Source organism: Electrona antarctica, assembly GCF_951216825.1.
Source record: "Electrona antarctica genome assembly, chromosome: 11".
Taxonomy (NCBI): Eukaryota; Metazoa; Chordata; class Actinopteri; order Myctophiformes; family Myctophidae; genus Electrona; species Electrona antarctica.
This window is the reverse complement of record NC_136792.1, coordinates 52399456-52424330: the sequence shown is the minus strand read 5'-3', so window position 1 is coordinate 52424330 and position 24875 is coordinate 52399456. Positions and strand designations below refer to the sequence as shown.

Sequence of the window (24875 nt, the reverse complement as noted above, 5' to 3'; positions counted from 1 at the left end):
GCCACCGAGTGGCGCGCTACGAGCTTGTAGGTCTGCTATTTTTGAAAAATCGTGAAAATATTTATTTCAGAAAACTGGAGGATTTAGAAGAATTGTTTTAAATATCAAGGTCAGGCCTAAATGGGTTAAGTAAAAAAATGTGAATACTTTTCCCACCACTGGGGGAGAAAGAGATCCATTTATGTCCACGACTCCCTCTGTTCTCCTCAATGATCTCCGTCTCTGTCTCCGTGTGTCCCTCTCTGTCTGTCCCCTCTCTCGCTTGTCTGTCCCCCAGATGGGTTCGGAGCCCATGACCACAGAGCTGGACCCCGACGACGACGAGGACGAGGAGGAGGACGACTCGGAGGACGCGCTCAGCGAGTTTGACTTCCTGGGCTCGGGGGAGGAGGGGGAGGGTGCGGGAGAGGCCCGGATCTCAGGGGACGGACGGGAGTTAGGTACGCTGTTGCCGTTGTAGTTAAAAAAAAAAAAAAAAAAGTAGTTAAAAAAAAAAAAAAAAAAACGCCAACTGCCTGCCAGCACTTTGGCACCAACCCACTGCCTCTTCTTCTCCATCACTGCCACCAGTGTATATATCTGTCCCCCTCCCCCCTCCCTCTAGCCCTCCTCCCCCCCCCATCTTTTTCTCTCGCTATTGTCCTTGGCATCTCCTCTTTATTGTCAAATAAAACTGTTGTCATTCCCAAGCACTCTCGTCTCTCTGTTTGCCTGTTTCATGAACTCTTTGTCGATGCCTGTCGCTCTTCAGCCGTGATTCCACTCCTCTTTCTTTCTGTCTCTCTCTCTCTCTCTCTCTCTCTCTCTGAGTCTCTTTTGGTCAGAGATCATGCTCAAAGGACACTGTGCATGTTGTTCTGTCCTCGGCCTCGGATAGATACTTCCTTGCACGATGGTGTTACTCGCTGACGGCGGCTGATTTTCAAGCTAACGGCTAATGATATTATTGTACCCCCCCCACCCCCCCCCCCCCCACCCTTTCTCCCAATATAGCCAATTCCCACTTTTTGAGAGCTTGTAGACCAGCTATTTTCGGGGCGCAACCCAGCACTCTTTAGCTAGTGGGGATGCGGTGTGTAACGACATGGATTTCTAAACAAACAAAAACGCAAAATACTGTGTTCAAGTTCGTGGAGACTTCGGAAAAAAAGCATGAAAAGGAGTGGGATTTGCATTTCTTCCACCATGTAGTATAAATGCTGCATTCGTGGTCTGGAAAGGGCAGTTGTCTCACAGACGGGTAAAAGGGCAGTTGTCTTACAGACGGGTAAAAGGGCAGTTGTCTTACAGACGGGTAAAAGGGCAGTTGTCTTACAGACGGGTAAAAGGGCAGTTGTCTCACAGACGGGTAAAAGGGCAGTTGTCTCACAGACGGGTAAAAGGGCAGTTGTCTTACAGACGGGTAAAAGGGCAGTTGTCTTACAGACGGGTAAAAGGGCAGTTGTCTCACAGACGGGTAAAAGGGCAGTTGTCTCACAGACGGGTAAAAGGGCAGTTGTCTCACAGACGGGTAAAAGGGCAGTTGTCTCACAGACGGGTAAAAGGGCAGTTGTCTTACAGACGGGTAAAAGGGCAGTCGTTGTATAGATGGGTAAAAGGGGGAAGGGGCCGAAGAAGCCCCCTTTGATGTGCATGTCCCTGGAGGAACACATTTCTCGCCGCCCAAAATGGCTGCCCTGGCCAAACCATAGTAGTCATAACGTAGTGTGGGAGATCGCCCTCCCATGCCCCACCCGGCGTCCCACCCTCAAAACACGGCCAGCGCTACGAGCTTGTAGATCTGCTATTTGACTGACATAGAAACATAGCTTTTTCAGAAAACTGTCAGGATGTAGAAGACTTTTTTTAGAATCTGATCTCGGGTCAAAACCTGTTAAAACGTGAAAGTCGGCGAGTGACACCAATGGGCGAGATGCAGTATTAATGAATGAGGCTTTTCCCCCGTACGTACATGATGCTAAAAAAACAAACTCTGAGGCACATTTTACCGTCTTTCACCTCCCTTTTCGCTATCTATCTGCTCCTTTTCCTTATCATAGTTGACATACTCCAGGCATTCTCCACATGTATTTCTGTTCCTTTTGCAGTATAAATGGTACCATAATTTGCCTCCTGTGCCTTTGTCTTCCCTACGGGTCCGTTTCTCTTGGTCTCTCTTCCATCTGTCTGTCCCCACTCTATCTCTCTGCATGACTGTGTGTTTCTCTCTCTCTCTCTCTCTCAAAATCTCTCTGTTTCTCTCTCTCTCTCTCTCACACACACACACACACACACACACCCCTCTCTGTTTCTCTCCCGACTCCCTCTCTTTCTCTCTCTCTCTCTCTCTCTCCCTCTCTTTCTCTCTCTTTCTCTCTCTCTCTTTCTCTCTCTCTCTCTCTCTCTCTCTCTCTCTCTCTCTCTCTCTCTCTCTCTCTCTCTCTCTCTCTGTCTCTCTCTCGTTGCCGGTTTCAGAAAACCGCAGGAACAAGTTACAGGGTCTGATGTCGGACTTCCCTCCCAAACCGTCCCCGCCCCCCTCTGTATCGGGACCGGCTCGTTCCGGGGAAGGTAAGAAGAATCCCCCGCAGAATTACAGTACATTTCAAGCACGACTCGATACAAGAACTGTTAACTGTGAGTGGACGACGCCATAAAGCATTACACTTGTTTACGATACAGACGATACAGACAGACCTCCCCAACAATATCGCAGAGACGGTTTGTTTATTTGTGGACCATAGGACGATTTAAGATTGCACGGCAACTGGTACTAGAATTCAGTATTTAAGTCCGACGTAATTTTGTAGTGCTACGTTACGTCCGGGTCCAAGTGGCACCAGCTCCCGTCCGCATCTCGTTGTAAATAGAATATCTAAATTGAATTGAATCGTGAATCTTTTTATCTTTTTATTTTCCAGAAAGGAAGCCATTGAGGGTTAAAATGGGTCTTAATGCTTCCAACTCGAGTAGAATTATTAATGTTTTGTCCATGACAAAGAAAATATATGATGTGGAGACAATAAAGACTATTATTATTATTGAAGGTGGTAACAGTCCATTTGCTCTACAATATTTCGGGTGCATATTTAGAATGTGTGCAGGGTTGAGTATGTTTAATCTAGTTTGCAATTAATGAGGATTTAGTTGACACAATTAAATAAAATGGCGATAGTATTCCGTGTGGGGCAGGCGGCCTGTCACAGCCAGATTTGGGAGAGCAGCAGCTTTGTTGCGAGGAAAGCGGTAAAATGAGACTTTCGTGGTTGTTTTCGTCTCATATTTAGTCCGACGGAGTGTCACAGTATAGCTCTATGGGGACACAAAAGTAGGACCCGGAAGTATCTCTGGAGGGGGCGATCACGTCACGGCTAAAATACTGAATAGGTACTAGAAAGTGTCACCTGTCTCCTAGTCACGTGGTTGTAGATCACATGTTGACTCTCCTTTAGCATTTATTGTTTTGTCTTTTCATTAGCTCTTTGTTCATTTAAAGGAGACTATTGTTGAGCAGGGTTGCTCAAGGTTCCAGTGTTGATTTTGACAGCAAATTGTAGTTTTAGTCGTAGTCTCTTGAATAGTTTTCATTTAGTTTTAAGTCACATTTTAGTCAGCTGGAATGTTTTAGTGTTAGTCTAGTTTTAGTCGACTCATAAGATTTTGGTCTACTAATTCTACAGTTGATTTAGTCGACTAAAATGTATTTTGGAGGGCCTCGATGCCGTCGTAATGACTGATTTTACGCTTGCTGAAAAAAGCCGATCTATACAAGCTTGTAGATCTGCTATTTTCAGCATGCAACCAAGTGTAAAATGACTTATACTGGATCTCTTGTCCACTAGTCCCTTCCTAACATTTTAGTCTAGTTTTTATTTGTTGACAAAATTGTCAGTATATTTAGTCTTAGTTTTATTCATCACAGCCTAGTTTTCATTTAGTTTCCATTTAGTTTTCGTCAGGGTTTTTTCCCTAGTAGTCGACGAACATTTTTCGTCATTTTATTAGTTAGGGATGTCCGATACCCGATCCGATACCACAATTTCTGTGTTAGCCGATACCGAACACCGATACCAATGTTGTGATTTCGTGTTGTGTTTATTGCTATATGTCTCGTGTTGCGTTTATAGCAGACTCCTCAGTCCTCACTCAAATGTGCACTTGCAGTTTGGGCAACTCCAAAGCAAACTCCACATGCCCCAACATTGTATTTACCTGCCATAGTGTCAACCCCTTACCCCTGTGTCGGAGGGGAACTGGGGGATGGCAATGAAGTGACCGGGAAGTCTGGCGTGGTGGCATTGTGAAATCCATGATCTCGACTGCGGTCGAATGATGAGAATAGGGACACCAGGAGTTCCTGTGGTTGGAACTTAATCCATTTTGGGCGAGAACCCCTTTTGGTGTTCGCATTATGTTATGCTTTAGCTATTGAAAAATAGCAGATCTACAAGCTCATAGCGCGCCACCGAGTGGCGCGCTACGAGCTTGTAGGTCTGCTATTTTTGAAAAATCGAAGAACCACTGACATAGAAACATAGCTTTTTCAGAAAACTGTCAGGATTTAGAAGACATTTTTAGAATCTGATCTCGGGTCAAAATGGGTTAAGCCAACAATCTCTGAGTCTGTGTGCCCCCCCCTTCTCTGTATGACCTGCAGGTGGCGCTCTGGGCTTCTCCTCTGACGTCTTCATCATGGACGCTGTGGCCGGAGCCGACATGAACCTGGGCGAGCTGGCTGACCTCACCGTCAACAATGACAATGACCTCTCCATGGATGTGAGTAAACGATGACCTCTCCGGACGCGCCCGTTGGCCTAATGGTCCAGGCATGCCACATATAGGGCTCTGGCCTGACAGCGCGTCGCGTGTTCGAGTCCCGTTCATGGTGGCCTTTGCTGCTATGTCTCTCCCCTTCCCTTCTCTCTCTCTCCCTCTTTCCTGTCCATCTTCACTTGATACTATCAATAAAGGCAACAAATCTTTACAAAAAATAACAATGATCTCTCCATGGGTGCGGGTGGACGCATTTGTTAGGGCTGCAGATGTTCATTTGATCTTCTTTGATTATTCTATTGATTACTTTTCATGATTAATTAGAATAACAAAAAATATTCTTTTTCCCCTTTTGTTTTTGAATTATTCTATATATCTCCGTTGATGTGTGTGTGTGTGTGTACACACACACATATACACATCAACGAATCAAGGTGAAATAAACTGATTCAAGGATTGAAAGTCGATTATTTGATAAAACATAAAAAAGCAGTTCAATTGCCCCCTGTGCCCTATAATGTGTTGTTCGTGTTGCATCATAATGTGTGTGTGTGTGTGTGTGTGTGTGTGTGTGTGTGTGTGTGGTGCCCGCGTGTGCGTGCGCCCGCGTGTGTGTCAGATGCAGGACAACCGTGAGGAGTTCAAGAAGACGTGGAACCCTCGCTTCACGCTGCGGAGCCACTTTGACGCCATCCGCGCGGTGACCTTTCACCCCGAGGAGCCCGTGCTGCTCACGGCCTCCGAGGACGGAACGCTCAAGCTGTGGAACCTCAACAAGGCCATGCACTCCAAGAAGTAAGCACACACACACACACACACTGTGGAACCTCAACAAGGCCATGCACTCCAAGAAGTAAACACACACACACACACACACACACACACTGTGGAACCTCAACAAGGCCATGCACTCCAAGAAGTAAACACACACACACACACGCACGCACACACACACACACTGTGGAACCTCAACAAGGCCATGCACTCCAAGAAGTAAACACACACACACACACACACACACGCGCGCGCGCGCACGCTCAAGCTGTGGAACCTCAACAAGGCCATGCACTCCAAGAAGTAAACACACACACACACACACACGCACACACGCTCGCACACACACGCACGCGCACACACGCACACGCTCACACACACACACGCTCAAGCTGTGGAACCTCAACAAGGCCATGCACTCCAAGAAGTGAGGAGCAGAGAGACCGCTTTGGGGCCCATGCAGTGTTGTTTTTGGCAGCAAATTTAGTTTTAGTCATAGTCTCTTTCAATAGTTTTCATTTAGTTTCAGTCACATTTTAGTCACCTGGAATGTTTTTGTGTTAGTCTAGTTTTAGTCCACTAAATGTCATATGATTTTAGTCGACTAAATCTACAGTTGATTTAGTCGACTACAATGTATTTTGGGGGGCCTTGATGCCGTCGTAATGACTAAAATAGCCGATCTACAAGAGCTTGTAGATCTGCTATTTTCAGCATGCAACCAAGTGTAAAATGGCTTATACTGGATCTCTTGTCCACTAGTCCATTCCTAACATTTTAGTCTTAGACTTTTTATTTGACGAAATTGTCCGAATATTTAGTCTTATTGTTAGTCATCATAGCTTAGTTTTCATGCAGTTTTATTTTAGTTTCCGTCGACCCATAACCCACAACATTTGATGAGATTTAGCCTCTGTGAGTCAAAAACTAAAGAATAGTTTGTTATAATCGTTGCATAAGACTTTGTCGCCACCGAGTGGCGCGCTACGAGCTTGTAGGTCTGCTATTTTTGAAAAATCGAAGAACCACTGACATAGAAACAGCTTTTTCAGAAAACGGTCAGGATGTAGAAGACATTTTTAGAATCTGATCTCGGGTCAGAATGGGTTAATGACATGCCCAAAATGGGAGGGTTTGCCAGGTTGAAAGTGGTTAGTTAACTCAACGGCAGTGGCAGCAGGGCTGATGGAAACCTAAAGGGCTTTTAAATCCCTCAATGGACTTGGCCCCCTTTTTTACTTGGCAGAACTTCTTGAACACCATAAGCCGGTCAGAGCCCTGCGGGTCAGCGCACCTCTCACTATTGACCCCCAAAACAGCCCTACTTAAAACCATGGGGAGGGAGAGACTGTGCTTTTTGCTGTGGCTGCCCCGGCCTAGGCTCTGGAATAGCCTTCCTCTTCACATCAGATCCGCCCACCAGTCCATTGAGACATTTTCTTCCGACCTGGCTTTTTAATCACAGCCTAGTTTAATTCCAACCTTTTATTTGATCACCTCTTATCTTAGTGTCTTATTATATCCATATGTGTACCCGCTTGATATTGATTTATTGATCTTATTTTTCTTTTTCTTTTTTTGCTTGTACAGCACTTCGTTTTTAACCCAATTTTGGGCGGGAACCCCTTTTGGTGTTAGCATTACGTTATGCTTTAGCTATTGAAAAATAGCAGATCTACAAGCTCATAGCGCGCCACCGAGTGGCGCGCTACGAGCTTGTAGGTCTACTATTTTTGAAAAATCGAAGAACGACTGACATAGAAACATAGCTTTTTCAGAAAACTGTCAGGATGTAGAAGACATTTATAGAATCTGATCTCAGGTCAAAATGGGTTAAATGTGCTTTTATAACTAAAGTTTGATTTGATTTGGTCTTCCTGCAGGAATGCTGCGCTGGACGTTGAACCCATCTACACCTTCAGAGCTCACAGGTGAGCAGAGACTCAACACAGAGAGAACGCACACACACACACACACAACACACACACAACACACACACAACACACACAATCACACACAAGCTCACACACACACACACAAACACACACACAATCACACACACAACACACACACACAATCACACACACAACACACACACACAAACACACACAATCACACACAAGCACACACACACAAGCACACACAATCACACACACACACACACACACACACACACACACACACACACACACAATCACACACACACAATCAGACACACTGATGCCCTGATTTCCAATGACCACTTGAGTGTTATTTTGTAATTTGTTGACAGTATCCTGCAAAAAGAGTGTAATAAAGAAAACATATTCTATTTTTTTTTATAAACTACTAAATGGATTAGTTCTATTAACTGTTCTATTAACACACACACACACACACACGTGCATTGTTCTGTGGTGTGTCTCCAGTGGGGCTGTCCTCTCTCTGGCGATGGGAGACGACGGAGAGTCGTGCTACAGTGGCGGTCTGGACGGAACCATCAGGTGTTGGAAGCTCCCAGACCTCAACGTGGATCCTTACGACAACTACGGTCAGTTCTGTGTCCGTCCTGCCGTTTAACCATCACGTTTTAGCTAGTTCATTTTTTTAAACCCATTTTGGGCGGGAACCCCTTTTGGTGTTAGCATTATGTTATGCTTTAGCTATTGAAAAATAGCAGATCTACAAGCTCGTAGCGCGCCACTCGGTGGCGCGCTACGAGCTTGTAGTTCTGCTATTTTAGAAAAATCGTGAAAATATTTATTTCATAAAACTGGAGGATTTAGAAGATTTTTTTACTTGCTAACATTTTACTTGGTAACATAATGCTAACACCCTTTTGGTGTTAGCATTATGTTATGCTTTAGCTATTGAAAAATAGCACGCTACGAGCTTGTAGGTCTGCTATTTTAGAAAAATCGTGAAAATATTTATTTCAGAAAACTGGAGGATTTAGAATTTTTTATTTTGAATTTTGAGGTCAGGCCTAAATGGGTTAACCTTCCCCATGAACATTCTGGTACTTTACATCTCTGGTTCCCAGACGCTTATTTTAAATTTTTATGAATAAATAACTCTTAAGAAATTCCATAAATGTGAAAACAAATGATTAGGAAGTAGTGAAAATTGTAGATCTGCTATTTTCACTAGTTTGGGTCCCGGGGCAAAAGTCTCTATAATCTCTCTTCCGGGTCTCGACCTGAAAAGTTTGGGAACCACTTGGTTTACATGATCTCATTAGTATACAACGAGTTAATGTTGCTAATTTGTTTGTTTTGTGTACACGTTGAATGTTTGTTGTTTTGTGTGTGCGTGTGTGTGTGCGCGTGCTCACATGTCTGTGTCCAGACCCCGGCATTGAAAGCAGCACCCTGGTGGGCCATGAGGACGGTGTGTGGGGACTGGCGTACTCGGGAGCCCACCATCGACTGGCCTCCTGCGCGGCCGACGGCACCGTCCGCATCTGGGACCCCCAGAACTCGGCTCCTTGTCTGTCTGTGTTCAACAAGGAGAAAGGTACCAGGTGTCTGTGTGGTGGTGTGTCTGTGTTCAACAAGGAGAAAGGTACCAGGTGTCTGTGTGGTGGTGTGTCTGTGTTCAACAAGGAGAAAGGTACCAGGTGTCTGTGTGGTGGTGTCTGTGTTCAACAAGGAGAAAGGTACCAGGTGTCTGTGTGGTGGTGGTGTGTCTGTGTTCAACAAGGAGAAAGGTACCAGGTGTCTGTGTGGTGGTGTGTCTGTGTTCAACAAGGAGAAAGGTACCAGGTGTCTGTGTGGTGGTGTGTCTGTGTTCAACAAGGAGAAAGGTACCAGGTGTCTGTGTGGTGGTGTGTCTGTGTTCAACAAGGAGAAAGGTACCAGGTGTCTGTGTGGTGTGGTGTGTCTGTGTTCAACAAGGGGAAAGGTACCAGGTGTCTGTGTGGTGGTGGTGTGTCTGTGTTCAACAAGGAGAAAGGTACCAGGTGTCTGTGTGGTGGTGGTGTGTCTTGTAGTGGCAGTTTTAGAATGCCAATTCTACTATTCAATAAGAACTATAATTGTATTCCATTCAGTCAAATAGGATGGACTATCATCCATTCAGTCAAATACGCATTCGGACTGACCGACAGCTGTCACCTGACAGCTGTCACTATTGCCTCTACCTACTTGGGTGTGTTCTCAAATTAGTTGTTTCCTGCTTGCCTCCAACTATCTCCCATTTAGAGCAGTCTTCCTGTCAATCTAACAGCTGACTTGACTCCTCCATACTGTCAGCAAAGGTATACTTATTTGTGTGTCACCCTTATCTTTAGCGCAGATCCTTATATGAACATTTTGTATAGCATCTCTGTTATCCCATTTAGAGTAGGTTCCTGTCTGTCAGCAAACACCATGAACAACACCATGAACGGAGATGCTGTAACACCACCTGTTATTATCTGTCCATGTCCTGTTGTATTTGAATAAAACACCTGTCACTGACTGTCAATTTGGGGGTGTGTGGTTGGGAAATAAAAGGGGGTTGGATGTCATTGATGAGGAGAGCGGTGGGAGAGTGCTGTTGGACTGTTAAACCATTCTGCTGTACTGAGATGATGGGAACGATGAATAAAGAACGAATTGACGATATGCCGGACTCCTTGTGAAGTTGCCTTCGCCTCTGCTGATCACCAATGATGGGACCTCATAATTTCCTTAACAAATGGCCTTCGAGCAGGGTTTTCGCTAACAAATGACGCTATGTGAGCAGGGTATTTGGATCAGCGTTGGCCAGACGGGTCATTAACAAATGACGCAGTGACGCAGGGCCGATATTTCGTCTTCACCATAGATGAGTACTTGGGAAAAAAAAACCCGACGATTTTAAAGATGGGGGCAAGGCAGAGCCGAAAGAAACTTCGACAAGAAATGAGCGACGCACAGCAAAGGGAGGCGATTCTTCAACTCCAACTGGAGGACCAGAAAAAGCTAATCGACCAGGCAGTATCACGTGTGACACTCCTGGAACAAGAACTTCAAACTGCGGCGTTACTACTACACGCCAACACAACCAACCACCCGGACCAAGCCAACTACGCCGAAACAACCATTCCTGTCAACGATGAAGATGATAGCTACTACAACGACCAAGGAAGGGACACACAACTCCAAGTGTCCCTACCAAACAACAACTATTATGCCGACCGCAACCACAACAGAGACCAGCCAGAACCAGACTTTCAAATGACCAAACACAGAGGAAAAGAAATGACCAATCAACTGAGCGGCTTCCAGCTAGACCACATCAGCAAGCCTACCCCAAGACCAAGACAACACCCACCGCCGTGGGAAGCCTGGCGTAACCAGCCTGGCAACCCAGGACCATATTACAGCCGACCAGTGAGAGGACAAGTACAAACCCGAGCCAGGGTTGATGCTGTACTCCAGGAAAGGAAGGACAGAAGAAGACGGCAACTAAACCACGCACGCCACATGGGAGAGGATGAAGCCAGCGCAGCCAACACCATTCCTGTCAACGACTTGTGCTATTACTGCGGCCAGACAGGTCATATGAAACGTTGGTGTCCACTGAACCATGCGGCTGTATTACGGCGCACAGCAACGACGGGCCAGCAAATCAATTTTGGCTAAAGAAAACAAACTACGACAGGGTAAATACAATTGAAAATAACTAGATCTTTAGTTTGTAATTGGTAAATACAATTGAGAATAACTAGATCTTTAGTTTGTAATTTACCCTATGTGATTTAATCTATTTAGTCTTACATGTGCAAGTAGTGAACTACAAGAGTTTTGATAAACTACTAAAAATCTAATCTAAATTTTAATCTAACTAGACTCCAATCTAAAATTTGTAAAAGTATAGGCAAGAACAACAATGTTAGAAAATCCTAAAATAGGATGATAAGATATTGGAATTCATTTCCACGCACATATACTGTACTAAAAGGACTCCTCATTGAACACCCCGTGGCCAAAATGGCAAGAGGGGGAGGGGTCATTGGTACAGCCTATGTGTGGGTTAGTTAAAAGGAATACATTTATAGTTTTGCAAATAAATTAACATGGATCTAAGTAATTATTCAAATCGTGAGTGTTTCAAGGTGTTAAAATCAATAGTGTGAAATCAATCATTTATGAGGGTTTAACAAGGTTAAACGTCTAATATTATTTTATCTCCTGTCAATTCTGGTATTTACTAGGTAGCACTAGGCCTTTAGTATAGAAAACAGAGAGAAAGGATTTATTTTCGGGGTGAGATCTGCAAAAAATCGAATCTAGTGAGCTTACGAAAGTTAAATAGTTCCTTTCTCTTCAAGGTTGAACGTCCTTTATCAGTATAGTAATACATGATATAAAGCAGTTTCGGGTTGAACGTCCCTTATCAGAAAGTCACTGGTATAAATATGAAATATTCTTTGGTTGAACGCTAACTTAAGTAATATAATACAGAAAATGTTGAACGAATGGAGATAATATTAAGACAAAGAGACCTCACCTTGGTCACATCAGTAACAGTTTAATTTGAATTAATTCGATATTGGAAAAAAAACAAATGTCTGATTGACAGCCTTCCTTTCTCTCTCTTTCTCTGTCCAGCTGGCAGAATGGGGGGGGGGAGGAAAGGTATTTGTGCGTTTGTGTGTAACTGAGTTAAAAGTAGCAGAGAGCCTAAAATACAGGACGTGGTCATTATCAGTCTATTTATTTATTTATTTTCGGGTGTGAAAAACAGCCTGAGAGGGGACTAACAGTGGCCATAGTTTTGTTCAATGGAGAATATCCTAATGTTAAAGTTTTACCAGGTTAAAGTTTTAAAGTATTACATTATTTTAATTGTTGAGTGTTTAAATTCTATCCTAATATAATCCATTTCAATTATTTTAATTTGAGTTAAATCATTTCAGTTCATTTGGGTCTTAAACTAACTATTATAGGTATTTTGTAGTGTGGAATTACAAAGTTAAAAAATAGTATAGGGAAAGAAAAAAATATATAAATAGCAGATCTACAAGCTCTACTATCTTCTTAAATTTCTTCCTAAATTTAACTAGATGTGTTTACTATCTTCTAATTTAACTATAGATGTGTTTTTCTTGATTCTAGATGTGTCCAGTAATTTTTAAATTTCTTAATAGCGAAACCTTCTTTATCTGACCACTGTCATCAAACATGAATCTAGCCATACAGTTTTAATCATCAATATTTGTCATTCTAAAAATCTCCTGGGCCATGTAAATTAATAAGGTATCAATTTTCATATATAAAGCGGTGGATTGTAGTGGCAGTTTTAGAATGCCAATTCTACTATTCAATAAGAACTATAATTGTATTCCATTCAGTCAAATAGGATGGACTATCACAAATACGCATTCGGACTGACCGACAGCTGTCACCTGACAGCTGTCACTATTGCCTCTACCTACTTGGGTGTGTTCTCAAATTAGTTGTTTCCTGCTTGCCTCCAACTATCTCCCATTTAGAGCAGTCTTCCTGTCAATCTAACAGCTGACTTGACTCCTCCATACTGTCAGCAAAGGTATACTTATTTGTGTGTCACCCTTATCTTTAGCGCAGATCCTTATATGAACATTTTGTATAGCATCTCTGTTATCCCATTTAGAGTAGGTTCCTGTCTGTCAGCAAACACCATGAACAACACCATGAACGGAGATGCTGTAACACCACCTGTTATTATCTGTCCATGTCCTGTTGTATTTGAATAAAACACCTGTCACTGACTGTCAATTTGGGGGTGTGTGGTTGGGAAATAAAAGGGGGTTGGATGTCATTGATGAGGAGAGCGGTGGGAGAGTGCTGTTGGACTGTTAAACCATTCTGCTGTACTGAGATGATGGGAACGATGAATAAAGAACGAATTGACGATATGCCGGACTCCTTGTGAAGTTGCCTTCGCCTCTGCTGATCACCAATGATGGGACCTCATAATTTCCTTAACAAATGGCCTTCGAGCAGGGTTTTCGCTAACAGTCTGTTCAACAAGGAGAAAGGTACCAGGTGTCTGTGTGGTGGTGTGTCTGTGTTCAACAAGGAGAAAGGTACCAGGTGTCTGTGTGGTGGTGTGTCTGTGTTCAACAAGGAGAAAGGTACCAGGTGTCTGTGTGGTGGTGTGTATGTGTTCAACAAGGAGAAAGGTACCAGGTGTCTGTGTGGTGGTGTGTCTGTGTTCAACAAGGAGAAAGGTACCAGGTGTCTGTGTGGTGGTGTGTCTGTGTTCAACAAGGAGAATGGTACCAGGTGTCTGTGTGGTGGTGTGTCTGTGTTCAACAAGGAGAAAGGTACCAGGTGTCTGTGTGGTGGTGTGTCTGTGTTCAACAAGGAGAAAGGTACCAGGTGTCTGTGTGGTGGTGGTGTGTCTGTGTTCAACAAGGAGAAAGGTACCAGGTGTCTGTGTGGTGGTGGTGTGTCTGTGTTCAACAAGGAGAAAGGTACCAGGTGTCTGTGTGGTGGTGTGTCTGTGTTCAACAAGGAGAATGGTACCAGGTGTCTGTGTGGTGGTGTGTCTGTGTTCAACAAGGAGAAAGGTACCAGGTGTCTGTGTGGTGGTGTGTCTGTGTTCAACAAGGAGAAAGGTACCAGGTGTCTGTGTGGTGGTGGTGTGTCTGTGTTCAACAAGGAGAAAGGTACCAGGTGTCTGTGTGGTGGTGGTGTGTCGTCCAGTGTTGATTTCGTCGACTAAAACTAAGACTAAAAATGTTCGTCGACTACCTTTTTCCACTGACGAAAACTAAATGGAAACTGAATGAAAAAGACTAGATATGCTGACAATTTCGTCAACAAATAACAACTAGACTAAAATGTTAGGAAGGGACTAGTGAACAAGAGATCCAGTATAAGTCATTTTACACTTGGTTGCATGCTGAAAATAGCCGATCTACAAGCGGTTGTGAGCTTGTAGATCAGCTATTTTCAGCAAGTGTAAAATCAGCCATTACAACGGCATCAAGGCCCACCAAAATACGTTTTAGTCGACTAAGCCAACTGTAGATTTAGTCGACCAAAATCTTATGACATTTAGTCGACTAAAACTAGACTAACACTAAAACATTCCGGGTGACTAAAACTAAATAAACTATTCAAGAGACTATGACTAAAACTAAAATAGAAATTTGCAGCCAAAAACAACACTGTGTGTGCCGTGCTGATTTCGTTGACTTAAAAACTTAGAGGTGCTTCCGATCAGGTTTTTTGGGATGGAACCCGATTATGTTTCTCACGATCGATACCGATCTTGTGCCTAAGGGGAAAATGTTGAATATTTCCAACAATTTTTCGGCCTGTCACAAAGATGCAAAGTGATATTGATTGACTTTTAAAGCACCGTGTGTGAGATTACCATAATGACAGTAATCCTTAATCATGTTCAAGGGCTTTTGGCACTCAAATGGAGAGTGGAACCATAACAGGTCCATAATTTGGTTCCATTTGTGCTCTCTCAGAGTTAAGTTGACAATGATCTTACGATATATAAATAAATAATTAAAAGTTATAATAAATTGAGGTCCCAGATATAAATGGCATTACATGGGGTTCAGTAGCAGCAGCCTATGCATGTCAAACTGGGCATCCTTCAAATTAAAATGATGAGAATCTTTTCAAATGGGGTCTTGCCCTTGAAAATGAATTAATTTTACACACTCAGAGTTATGGATCTATAAGGGTCCATTTGTTTACCAACTCTCCATCATTTAGCTGGGACCCCCTCAAGGACAAGGACCACTGGTTGAGAACCACAGTTCTACATCCTATTCTAAGCTTAAAAATGAAAAAATAAAATACCCAAATATTTTGCGCGCACGGACTCGGCCCCCAGCCTGGTAAAAATATGGCCCTTGAGGAAAATTTATTGGGGAACCCTGCCTTAGGGCCTCCATCCCGTGTGTGTCTCTCTCTCTGGTCTACACGGTGTCGTGTCCTGACCCCTGGTCTCTCTGTGTTCCTCTCCTAGAGCATGGCACGCCCACCTCGGTGGCCTTCGTCACCACTGACCCCAGCCAGGTGGTGGTGTCGTACGATGGCGGCGAGACGCTGCTGTATGACCTCAACACGGAGCAGAGCATCATGGTCCTCGACACGCAGACCAAGGACGGTAGGTTCTGGACACATTGAATGCCCGTCATGGTCCTCAAATATCTGGTATTGTTGTTGATTTCAGGGCTCATGTGTGTGTGTGTGTGTGTGTGTGTGTGTGTGTGTGTGGGGGTCTGTAGGCAGCGAGCTGATAAACCAAGTGGTCAGCCATCCATTAGAGGCCGTCTCCATCACAGCACATGAGAACCGCACCATCCGTTTCCTCGACAACAAGACAGGTGTGTGTTGGTGTGCACGCTGCTGCTTATCCGTGTTTCTATAAGGTGTGTGTTGGTGTGCACGCTGCTCATCCGTGTTTCTCTAAGGTCCATGGCCTTTCATCAGTTTGTTCCTGGGTTTAGGGGTGGGTTAGGGTTGGATTAGGGGTGAGTTAGGGTTGGGTTCGGGGTGGGTTCGAGGTGGGTAAGGGCCGATTCATACTCCTATTTTTAGAGCCGAATAAAAGTCGGTTCGGCTCTGTAGAGCCTACAATGTGACGTAATTTGAGGTTCGGGGGGGCGGGTACCGTCCTAAAGTCGGCTCTTCGGTGCTACTGAAAATTTCTGACGAGCCGAAATCATTTCGGCACTACAGCGCCGAAACAGCGGTGAAATAGGAGTATGAATCGACCCTTAGGGGTGGATTAGGGGTGCGTTCGGCGTGGGTTAGGGTTGGATTAGCGGTGCAACAGTTATTGATTTTTCAAAATAAAAACATTTTATGAGCTTGTAGATCGGGAATGTTATCTGTTTTGGTTAATCAGATAAGGCAAAAATACAAATATTGATTCATTGATATATGTAAAAAAAAAATATATATATATTACATTTTTAGGCCATCTGCTGAAAGGTTTAGGTGAGGTGCTGGAGTCACACTCAAATCTGTGCACAATCATTTATTGCAATATTTCGGTCTATTGACCTTCTTCAGGCACGATATATAAAAGTATATTTAAAAAAGAATATATGCTTTTTCGATTTAAATTCAGTGATTTGGGTGATTTGGAAAAAAAAACAGTCCGCCCCGTTAACAAGATGTGCACATGCACACGCTCTACAGTGGGGGGGGGGGGGGGGGGGGCCCTGATTGGATGAAGACTTGGCCACCTAGCCAAAAAACGAAACAAAAAGTTTTTTGATCCCAGGGTCTCACTGGGGACAGGGAGGAACACCTTATCTTATATGGTCAGCACACTCTATAGTTGGGAGAATTATCACAACAAAACAAAAAAAGAAGTGATATTTGAATTAAGTGAAATCACTGAATATACCTTTAACCCATTCTGGGCGGGAACCCCTTTTGGTGTTTTAAACATTGTTATAATTTAGCTATTGAAAAATAGCAGATCTACAAGCTCATAGCGCGCCACCGAGTGGCGCGCTACGAGCTTGTAGGTCTGCTATTTTTGAAAAATCGTGAAAATATTTATTTCAGAAAATTGGAGGATTTAGACTGGGTTAAACAATTATTCGAAGAGGTCATCGCTCAGAAAAGAATGGAGAGTTTCAGTCCTAATCCTAATCCTGAACCGCTTTCATGTGTTGTTTCCCCATGCAGGAAAAGTGGTTCATTCAATGGTGGCCCACCTCGACGCAGTCACCTGTCTCACAACAGACCCTAAAGGCACTTACCTCATCTCTGGCAGTAAGTCACCTGTCTCATAGCCTCGGAAACCCAGACGTTTTTATTTCCTGCAGGGAGAAAAAAAACTTCCACTTCAATTTGGCATAGAGTAGCGCAAACATCACTCACTCTCTGCTGATTTCTGATCGTCTGCACCTTTGTTAAATTGACACACACGCACACATACACACCACACACTCCTCTCTCTCTCTCTGTCGCTCTAATTAGTCTCATGTCTAGCAGCTGCGCATAGTTTCTCCCGGCGGATCCTGCCGGGAGCTGCCTATGCCATAAAAAGCATAGGTGAGTTCCAGGCTACCTGTCTCACAACAGACCCTACATCGCTCTGGATTAAGTCTGCTAAATGCCTAAATTGTTCTGACTGGCTTCCACACAGTAATAGGAAACTTGCTGATCTGAACTTGTTTCTTTCTTTTTTTTAAAACAATCCGGAAGAAAACCGGAGAAATATTTTGTTAGCTTTACTTGGTCTCGAGTCGAGTCTATTATATCGCTAGAAGCTCCAAAGCATTCATATTTTGAACAAGAGGCATGTCAGAAAGTCAGAAATGAAGCCCTGGATTAGGAGAGACGAGGCATTCTTTCTGCCGCGCTAACAGCTAATCGAACGGTAAGCTAATATGAAGGCAGAGCGAAGCGACGGGTGCCTGAGAGTCTCAGTCAAAAATTAAAAAAGGAAAAAATTCAGAATATTCTTCTCTCGCCTGACATCATTGAGGACGCGCTAGGACGTGTACACACGTCCTTTGTACGCGCCGATTGGGTTCCCTAGGACGTGTGGAGCCGTCCTACGGACGGAAACGGTTAATATCACAATACTGATATAATTTAGATTTCAGATGTTACAATTCCAAACATGCAAACATGACCCGCTTTAATTACTTCAGTCTATTTATGTAGCTTAATGAGTAGTATTAAAATGTTATTGTATTTTTTAATGTCCAATGTATTTGTATTTAGTTCATAAAGTAATAACTATAACTAAATGCATTTGAAATTAAATGAAAAGGTTACTTTTCAGGATTCCAATTGAAAAATAGCAAAACATTATTCAGGATTTTAATTCAAATAAGAACAAAAATAGCTGATCTACAAGCTCAAAACGTGTCTCAGTGTTGTAGATCAGCTATTTTTGCTACGCCAGTATACACAATGTGGCCCTCAGTCTGGAGTGAGTGTGGAACTAAATAACAGTGGCCCTCTGGAGTGAGTGTGGAACTACATAAATAACAGTGGCCCTCTGGAGTGAGTGTGGAACTACATAAATAACAGTGGCCCTCTGGAGTGAGTGTGGAACTACATAAATAACAGTGGCCCTCTGGAGTGAGTGTGGAACTACATAAATAACAGTGGCCCTCTGGAGTGAGTGTGGAACTACATAAATAACAGTGGCCCTCTGGAGTGAGTGTGGAACTACATAAATAACAGTGGCCCTCTGGAGTGAGTGTGGAACTACATAAATAACAGTGGCCCTCTGGAGTGAGTGTGGAACTACAGTGGCCCTCTGGAGTAGCCTGGATCCAGCCCAAAGACCCCGCCCACTCTCTGAGTGGACTCCGTCTCTTGGTCTGGTGTTGCACTGTGAACCTATAATTTCTTCGGTACAAAAATGTATTATCCAATGAGAATCGGTGGTGGGCGTGGGTCTAACGAACAACCAATCAGCGCCGAGTCCCGTTTTCAGCGTCATCACGCAGCGCAACACACAGAGGAAGGAGGGAAAATAGAAATACATCTTTGTAATGTTAAATCTCGATGCGTGCGAAGGGCGTCCATTTCTTAATAAATTGCTCATTTTGTAGCCTCACCAAATAAGTAATTTCTTCCATGTCTCTAATTTCTTTTACTTTATTCAACCATTGTTCGTGGGTTGGAGGGTCCCTCCATCCTTTATAACTCTATGGTTCCATGCTGATCTCTGTATCTGCCCTCCCCCATCATCTTCACCCTGGCACTCTTGCCCCCCCTGCAGGCCACGACTGCTCGGTGCGCCTGTGGATGCTGGACAACAGGACGTGTGTGCAGGAGATCACGGCCCACAGGAAGAAGCACGACGAGGCCATCCACGACGTGGCCTTCCACTCCTCGCAGCCCTTCATCGCCAGCGCCGGAGCCGACGCACTCGCCAAGATCTTCGTCTGACCACACGCACGCACACACACACCGCTCTGGTGAGATGCAGTTGAAAGTGGCCCTTATGAATATAAGGGCCTTGAAAACGGGGAGCGATAAAACGCAGCCTATAGTTCATTTTCAATGAGGCCTGCGTTTTTTTGCTCGGAGAAGTCGCGGTGTATTTACGTGAGCGCGGTCCCGTGAATTTGTTGCGCGCGTGCTCGTTTCGTGCACATGCCCGCGACTCACCAGACCTGAATTCGGTTTAGCTTTTTCTTTTTTTTTACGCTTGCGTTGTCGCGCCCCTCTTGAGCCAGACCTGTCGTTGATCCAGGCAACAACGCGTGCGTTCCTCGCTCCCCGTTTGCAAGGCCCTATAGTCATGGTTTTGCGGTGAAGAGGTGACTTCCCGCCCAAAATGGGTTAAAGTGTGAATACCTTTGAGGTTAGGTTAGGGTTAGGGTTGGAGGTAGGTCGTTGGTCTAATGACAGTCGGACCAATAGGGTTGGAGGTCGTTGGTCTAATGACTGTCGGACCAATAGGGTTTGAGGTAGGTCGTTGGTCTAATGACTGTCGGACCAATAGGGTTTGAGGTAGGTCGTTGGTCTAATGACAGTCGGACCAATAGGGTTGGAGGTAGGTCGTTGGTCTAATGACAGTCGGACCAATAGGGTTGGAGGTAGGTCGTTGGTCTAATGACTGTCGGACCAATAGGGTTGGAGGTAGGTCGTTGGTCTAATGACTGTCGGACCAATAGGGTTGGAGGTAGGTCGTTGGTCTAATGACAGTCGGACCAATAGGGTTGGAGGTAGGTCGTTGGTCTAATGACAGTCGGACCAATAGGGTTGGAGGTAGGTCGTTGGTCTAATGACAGTCGGACCAATAGGGTTGGAGGTAGGTCGTTGGTCTAATGACAGTCGGACCAATAGGGTTGGAGGTAGGTCGTTGGTCTAATGACTGTCGGACCAATAGGGTTGGAGGTAGGTCGTTGGTCTAATGACTGTCGGACCAATAGGGTTGGAGGTAGGTCGTTGGTCTAATGACTGTCGGACCAATAGGGTTGGAGGTAGGTCGTTGGTCTAATGACTGTCGGACCAATAGGGTTGGAGGTAGGTCGTTGGTCTAATGACTGTCGGACCAATAGGGTTGGAGGTAGGTCGTTGGTCTAATGACTGTCGGACCAATAGGGTTGGAGGTAGGTCGTTGGTCTAATGACTGTCGGACCAATAGGGTTGGAGGTAGGTCGTTGGTCTAATGACTGTCGGACCAATAGGGTTGGAGGTAGGTCGTTGGTCTAATGACTGTCGGACCAATAGGGTTGGAGGTAGGTCGTTGGTCTAATGACAGTCGGACCAATAGGGTTGGAGGTAGGTCGTTGGTCTAATGACTGTCGGACCAATAGGGTTGGAGGTAGGTCGTTGGTCTAATGACTGTCGGACCAATAGGGTTGGAGGTAGGTCGTTGGTCTAATGACTGTCGGACCAATAGGGTTGGAGGTAGGTCGTTGGTCTAATGACTGTCGGACCAATAGGGTTGGAGGTAGGTCGTTGGTCTAATGACTGTCGGACCAATAGGGTTGGAGGTAGGTCGTTGGTCTAATGACTGTCGGACCAATAGGGTTGGAGGTAGGTCGTTGGTCTAATGACTGTCGGACCAATAGGGTTGGAGGTAGGTCGTTGGTCTAATGACTGTCGGACCAATAGGGTTGGAGGTAGGTCGTTGGCATACAGAAAATATTTTTTTCACGCCGGCATACCAATTTCATCCAAACAGGATATCGAACGCAGTCAGGATACAGATTAAAGGACCACTTCACCACTTTTCAACTTCTCTTCCTATATTTGGTCCTAACTAATGTTTAGGGTAAAATACCACCATTTTTTCCTACTCAGTCTCATAGGAAGGCTGTGGGCAGTTCAGAAACCCGTCCACCAGTGACATCATCGATGGTGAATCCAAGCTAATAGAAACGGCAGGCTTTCTTTTCCTGAAAAGTTGCAATGCAAAAGTTGAAGCCATCGTTCTCATGATAATAAAAATCTAAATATATTTTAAAACAAATCTTGTTTAAAAAAAACATCTGCCTAACTAGAAAAAGTGCCCCTCGGGGCACAGGTCTCCACCAGGGCAGGTCAGGTTGTGGCCTCCTCGTGGCGCTATAATAGGCCAATGTGAAAAGGGTGCCATTTCTTCATACGCCTTTGATGGCAATTGGATGATTTGAGGCAAAATGTGTTTTGCAAAAATCAACCTGTTGGTGGCGCTATAACAGGCCAATGTGAAAAGGGTGGGATATATTCCTCAGCCTAGTAAGAAAATGTGTGAAAGATTTCACGTAAATTGCACGCTGCGTTCATGATTTGAGGCTTTTGTTCAAAACGGGGCAATCTTGCAAACTGTGAAAGCCAATTATAGGCAATTAGGATGGAATATGAAATATCGGACAGATCCGACTTGCTCACATGACCATAGAGATACTGTGTAACGATTTGTGAGATTTTTGGACAGAATCTGGAGGAGTAATATCAAAAAATGTGTTTTACAAAAGTCGGCCTCCTGGTGGCGCTATAAAAGGCAGATGCGGAAAATGCAGGTCAAAGGTTTGTCCTTGGCCTCTAGGGAGTGTGCATGCAACGTTTCACCAGATCGGTGCAGTTTTAGGTAAAACATGTGAAAAGCTGCCTCATGGTGGCGCTATAACAGGCCGTTCTGGAAAATGTGGGGCAGAGGTTCATCGTTGGCATCCAGGGAGTGTGTGTGCAAAGTTTGGCATCGACCGGGTTAACGGTGCCGGAGATTAGCTGGTAACGGACGGACGGAAGGACGGACACACACACACACACACACACACACACACGGACGGAGTGCAAAACATACTCTCTCCCCATGCCTTCGGCCTGGTGGAGACAATGATGATGTCACTGGTGGACGGGTGTCCGAACTGCCCAAAGCCCTCCTATGAGACACAGACTGAGTAGGAAACTAGAAAAAGTGCCCTTCTGGGCACAGGTCTCCACCAGGAGGATAGGACTGTGTGAGATGTTTGGCAAAATGTTTAGGATTAATATAAACATGTTTTTGAGGCATTTTGTTCCAAAAATGTGTTTTGCAAAAATCAACCTGTTGGTGGTGCTATAACAGGCCAATGTGAAAAGGGTGGGATATATTCCTCAGCCTAGTAAGAAAATGTGTGAAAGATTTCACGTAAATTGCATGCTGCGTTCATGATTTGAGGCTTTTGTTCAAAACGGGGCAATCTTGCAAACTGTGAAAGCTAATTATAGCCAATTAGGATGGAATATGAAATATCGGACAGATCCGACTTGAGCACATGACCATAGAGATAGTGTGTAACGATTTGTGAGATTTTTGGACAGAATCTGGAGGAGTAATATCAAAAAATGTGTTTTACAAAAGTTGGCCTCCTGGTGGCGCTATAAAAGGCAGATGCGGAAAATGCAGGTCAACGGTTTGTCCTTGGCCTCTAGGGAGTGTGCATGCAACGTTTCACGCAGATCGGTGCAGTTTTAGGTAAAACATGTGAAAAGCTGCCTCATGGTGGCGCTATAACAGGCCGTTCTGGAAAATGTGGGGCAGAGGTTCATCGTTGGCATCCAGGGAGTGTGTGTGCAAAGTTTGGCATCGACCGGGTTAACGGTGCCGGAGATTAGCTGGTAACGGACGGACGGAAGGACACACGGACGGACACACACACACACACACACACACGGACGGAGTGCAAAACATACTCTCTCCCCATGCCTTCGGCCTGGTGGAGACAATTATGGTGGTGTTTTATCATGAACATTAGTGAGGACCAATTATATGAAGAGATGTTGAAAAGTGGTGAAGTGGTCCTTTAAACAAGTGGAATTGTAAAGCAAAGCAGCAGTTATTTACCTTTTGTATTTTCTTTGTTTTGTTTTTACTACACAGAGTCCTACAACCATCCTATACTTGGGCCAAAAGACTGAAGACTTCAATGGACAAACCTCATCCACACACACACACACACACACACACACACACACACGTTGTCCTGCACCCCACTGGCTGGGTTCACCACCACAGGACGGACGCCGACAATTCTCTGGATTCCTTGGCTGCTCCCATGATGCCTCAGTGACTCGCTGCGATACTAATCACACCGCTTTTTTTATATTAACTTCAACCTTCCTCGGCTGCTCTGTTTTCAACTCTCTGACGTCTGGGATTAACACTTTTCTACACTACAATGAGTCACGTTCGATTGGACCCCCCCCCCCCCCCGGTCTGCCCGCCAACGGTTACGAGACACTGTGTGTATGTACTGAATGCGTTTGTCGTGTGCTCGGAGCGGCTCACACACTCACAGGGCATGCAGAAGGAGACCCGTGTGTGCGTTTGTACACACACACACGTTCATATGCACAGCGCACATATAATCGTCACGATTACAGATGGCGATTAATTGTCACACCAATAATTGCGATTAACGATTTCATTGTGTTTTTTGGCATTGACATTGGAACATGTGAATACAAATTTTCATTTTTTTTCTCCGTTTTTTTTAGGCTTCATAATCACAAATCGCACAGGGCAGATTATAATTTTATAATACATTTCTTCAGTTTAAAAATAAATAAATAGCAGATCTACAAGCTTACAACACGTGTAAGCTTGTTTCCATGTTGAACCTTTTTTCAAAACACAAAACGATTATATGACGATTATGCAAAACAATTTGCGATGATGTAATAATTGTGACAGGCCTCCACACGACGTTCACACATACTCTTAATTAACCCATTTTGGGCGGGAACCCCTTTTGGTGTTTTAAAGCATTATGTTATACTTTAGCTATTGAAAAATCTACAAGATCTACAAGCTCATAGCAGACCTACAAATTCATAGTGCGGCACTCGGTGCCGCGCTATGAATTTGTCGCGCAAAATTTTTGCGCGACAATGTCGCGCAAATCTTTGCTTCTGGGGAGTTCCTGGAACAACATATTTTCAGATGGGGGGGTCAGCGGCCAATTACACATAATTCTAGGGGTCCTTGACATGAATTAGTTTGAGAACCACTGACATAAAAACTGAGTTTTTTTCAGAAAACTGTCATGATTTAGAAGATGTTTTTAAAGAATCGGTCAGGTCTAAAATGGGTTAATGTTGACGCAGTACTGTAGACACAACGCTTCATTCACTTTGTTGCTAACATGATTGTGGACACGGCCTGATGACGGTGCCGTCATAAGGGCCAGTCGGGAGACCATCCATCCATCCATCCATCCAACCAGCCGCTGCACACAGACGGAGGAGAACAATTTGGGCTCTTTTTCACTACAACAGGAACCAAGCGAACCATTGCCGTGCTGTGAAACAACTTATTCCCAGGTTCTCTGGGATTTGTGTCCATATAAACGGCTACGACTTGGCTTCAGTTAAGGGTCTCGGAAACCCATTTTTGGGGGCCCTGCTCAGGAGGTTTTTACTAAACCCAGAGTTCTAACCCATAATTTAAAATGTATGCTTTTTTTCTTTCTTTTTTTATGAGTT

General features: G+C 44.4%; 1 protein-coding gene across 2 annotated transcripts in view; it reads left to right on the top strand.

Moving 5' to 3' along the window:
- strn4 (striatin, calmodulin binding protein 4) overlaps positions 1 to 23983 on the top strand; it is a 47559-nt gene extending 23576 nt beyond the window's left edge. Inside the window, exons 7-18 of one of the 2 annotated variants that reach the window (XM_079515052.1) lie at positions 278 to 440; positions 2455 to 2550; positions 4637 to 4755; positions 5378 to 5547; positions 7410 to 7457; positions 7935 to 8056; positions 8854 to 9021; positions 15454 to 15594; positions 15716 to 15814; positions 17133 to 17219; positions 19192 to 19390; positions 23272 to 23983. In XM_079515052.1, coding sequence (XP_079371178.1) covers positions 278 to 440; positions 2455 to 2550; positions 4637 to 4755; positions 5378 to 5547; positions 7410 to 7457; positions 7935 to 8056; positions 8854 to 9021; positions 15454 to 15594; positions 15716 to 15814; positions 17133 to 17219; positions 19192 to 19361 — 1383 coding nt within the window. In that variant the 3' untranslated portion in view covers positions 19362 to 19390; positions 23272 to 23983. Of the gene's footprint in view, positions 1 to 277; positions 441 to 2454; positions 2551 to 4636; positions 4756 to 5371; positions 5548 to 7409; positions 7458 to 7934; positions 8057 to 8853; positions 9022 to 15453; positions 15595 to 15715; positions 15815 to 17132; positions 17220 to 19191; positions 19391 to 23271 lie in introns of both variants that reach the window. The other variant, XM_079515051.1, reaches the window with a different exon arrangement.
- Positions 23984 to 24875: the final 892 nt, after the last annotated feature.